Consider the following 3497-nt stretch of genomic DNA (forward strand, 5'->3'; position numbering starts at 1 on the left):
AGGCGCTCCGAGCTGCTGCGGGCGCTGGTCGCCTCCGCCGCCGCCGCTGCTTCTGCCGCCGCCGCGCGGGGTCACCTGAAGGTTGGGGCTCGGGAGCTGGACGCCTCGCTGATTGGGCTCCAACTTTTGTGCGCCCTCACCTGCCCCCGAGCGGTCGTACGCTCTTCCCCGATGCCCACGCAGCCCACTCGGGCTGACCGCACTTGGCTCTGCGCCCCTGAGGAGGAGGGCTGCGGTTCCGAGAGGCAGAAGAGGAGACAGGAAAGGGCCCACTTCAAAAACTTTGCAAACTGTAGTCGCTCTGCGGGATCGTCCCACGCGGAGAGGCTGCTGGGCACTTGAGAGGAGCCTCCAGGTGTTTGAAGGCAGATTCAGATGCACGGCGAATGGATTTCCAGGGACCAGGCAATCTTTAGGGATCCGGCAAACTACCGACCGCAGGCCAAATTCTTCCCCGGCCCGTTTTGGTGAAGTTTCATTCTTTTTGTCCATTCCTCTGTATTATGTGTGTGTGACTGCATGGATCTAGGACCGCTTTTGCGCTTCAAAGGCAAAACTGAGTCGTGGACCCAAAGATCACACGGCCCACAGTGCCTAAACTATTGGCTATCTGGCCTTTTTCAGAAAAAGTTGGCAGATTCCCGCTGTAATTAATATTGGGCTGGATCATACTGGTTAGCATGTCATTGATTAGTTAGTATATCGTGTACTAGAAAAGAGTGATGGAGAAGGCAATGGCACCCCACTCCAGTACTCTTGCCTGGAAAATCCCATGGACGGAGGAGCCTGGTGGGCTGCAGTCCATGGGGTCACTAAGAGTCAGGCACGACTAAGCGACTTCACTTTCACTTTTCACTTTCATGCGTTGGAGAAGGAAATGGCAACCCACTCCAGTGTTCTTCTTGCCTGGAGAACCCCAGGGACAGAGGAGCCTGGTGGGCTGCCCTCTATGGGGTCGCGCAGAGTCGGACACTACTGAAGCGACCTAGCAGCTGCAGCAGCAGAAAAGAGTGAACTCCTGACAATGTGAGATAGTATGGTTTCCCGGTTATTTATTAAGGGTAGACCATTAATTACTTTTTAGACCCTAAACTATCCTGTCTGCACGTGGCCCCAAGCCGTACTTTGCAACCTCCCTGGGTTTTGCTCCTGATGCCGAACTCTCTCTTTTTTCAACTTTTTATTTTGTATTGGAGTATAGCCAATTAACAATGTTGTGATAGTTTCAGGTGGACAGCCATACATATACATGTATCCAGTTCTCCTCCAAACTCCCCTCCTGTTCAGGCTGCCCTGACTTTGAACTCGAAGAACATCTATAAACCCTAAACCCCGTAGTGGTTATACAGGGGCTCAATGGACTATTCAGTCTGCTTCTATATATATTTGAGATTTTTCCCAACAGCAACTCTTGACCTCTACAATCCTGTGAAGACCTTGATAAAAGTGCTTTCATAGGTTTTAGTGCATTAACTTTCCCAAAAAACAAAAAATATATTTCAACTGGACTCTCCTAGAGGCATAAGGTCTTAACCTGAAAAACCAATGTGAGAGCCTCTAAGAAGCCAGTAGCTCAGACAGCTCAATAAAGCTGTCGCCAGTGATTTCATCACAGGAGAAATCACAACATGTATCAAGAAGAGAAATGCAAGGCTGCCTACTTCCTTTCGACTAATTCTGCATTTACTCCAATTAAAAATGCTTGGGTGAAAACACACCAGAACTTTCCACATAATAGTTGATCGATAAATGTGTGGTCAACATATAAAACACCTCAGAATTCATGCTTTTCTTAAACAGAAAAAGAAAAAAATCTGAAGATGAATGTGACTATTAATAGAAACAGGATTTCCTTCCATAGAACGCTATTGCTGTTAAAATATGTTCGATCAATAAAGAAAAATTTGCTGCTGTGACTTAAGACTGATATCTTAGGGGTCTTCAGGGATCTAGCTGCTTATCTGAGGATGACACGATAAAATAATACCATCTTCAGATAGTGCTAGAATAATAATCCAATTATATGTGTTTGAAAGTTCATGCATTATTAGATAAGTACAATAGGGCACAATTAACTTGAAAATGGAAAAGTTGTCTGGATTTGGAAGATAGTCTGAATTTTCTTTCTCTTAGAGCAGAATTGTGCAGACAGCTCACACTGAAGATGGCTTGCAGAAAAAAAGTAAAGGGCATTATTGTATCAGCCAGGAAGCTGCAATTTCACCTAATTTACTAAAGTTTAATATTTCAGCACAGCTGGGCTCAAGGCAACAGCAGAAGAGTCAGCCTTGCACTGGGCTCCCTAAACACCCTTGCTGCAAATGAAGTTACTTTTTATCAAGCCAATGGTTATCAGCAGGGGACTCACAAAAGCCCATTTTAATTGGAAAACCAAGTGTAAATTTGCAATGGGAATTCTGAACCAAGTGTTAAAATTTGACAGTAGGGATCTTTACCACCAGGTTTGTAATTGAAGACTTTGGTTGGTAAAATATGAATTATCTTGCTTATCCTTGAGAGATCAAAGAACCTGACAAAAACATGATTCCTTAAATATTATCAGCCACAGAACCAAAACTGGGAGTATGTACATTTGGTGACAACAGTCACAGATTTGATCAGCAGCCCCAAAGATCCAAACCCTTAGAAACTCAAGGTGAGTTGCAGAAGCCCAGGCTGGTGCATGAACCTATCTTCCTCTCCCAGTTTACCCAGCTTTGCCTTTGTTATTTTTAAATTCATCATTACAAGTGCCTTTACGTTCATCAAATAACTTATAAAAATGATGGGGGAGTTTTGATTTATAAAAAATGTCCCAGTCATTGAAAATCTTTCTGGAAGTTGTTTCTCATTTTGGGGTGTAGGGTTTTAAGTATTTTTCTCTGCATGGATTTGAGGATTCATGAAAAATCCCAACTATCAAGTGTCTATTACATCTACTGGAATACACAAATGGAAACTTTCAATAGAAGGGAAGGAAAGAGTGCCTTGAGAAACACGGAAAATTGATGTGGCAAAGAATTTTTCCTTCATTTGGGTGACATTTTTATCTCCCTGTCTAGAAAAGATGGTTTCTGATGTCTTCAGGCTGCTTGATTGGTTTTAGTAATTTTAGAGATTTGTGAGGACTGCAGGACAATGGCAGATTCATAAATATTAAACTACTCCTTGGGGGAGGGAATTCATAAGGACAGCAAGGCTATATATTTTTGACAAATCCGAGGATATAAATAAAAGTAGAAATAACTTCAAGAAGTCAACAACCTTGTGGAGGGAGCTATATTTTCAAATATATTTTATTGTAGATTTTTCCTATTACTAATTGAATATTTTAAATATCAAAGCAATTCCATATATAAAGTCATTTTAACTTTAAAGATAAGAATACTTAGGATGATATACAAATGACATTTAGGTTATATATATATATATATATATATATATATATAAAGCAATTTGTAGTACAACTAAAACTACTCCCCAAAAGTTATTATTCA

At 42.0% G+C, this 3497-nt stretch overlaps 1 protein-coding gene across 1 annotated transcript in view; it reads right to left on the reverse strand.

The window, feature by feature from the left end:
- ST8SIA6 (ST8 alpha-N-acetyl-neuraminide alpha-2,8-sialyltransferase 6) overlaps nucleotides 1-492 on the reverse strand; it is a 165418-nt gene extending 164926 nt beyond the window's left edge. The window contains exon 1 of the mRNA XM_010860071.1: nucleotides 5-492. Coding sequence (XP_010858373.1) covers nucleotides 5-492 — 488 coding nt within the window. The remainder of the gene's footprint in view (nucleotides 1-4) is intronic.
- Between the last annotated feature and the right edge of the window lie 3005 nt (nucleotides 493-3497).

This window comes from Bison bison, unplaced genomic scaffold (genome assembly GCF_000754665.1).
Source record: "Bison bison bison isolate TAMUID 2011002044 unplaced genomic scaffold, Bison_UMD1.0 scf7180017864461, whole genome shotgun sequence".
Taxonomy (NCBI): domain Eukaryota; kingdom Metazoa; phylum Chordata; class Mammalia; order Artiodactyla; family Bovidae; genus Bison; species Bison bison.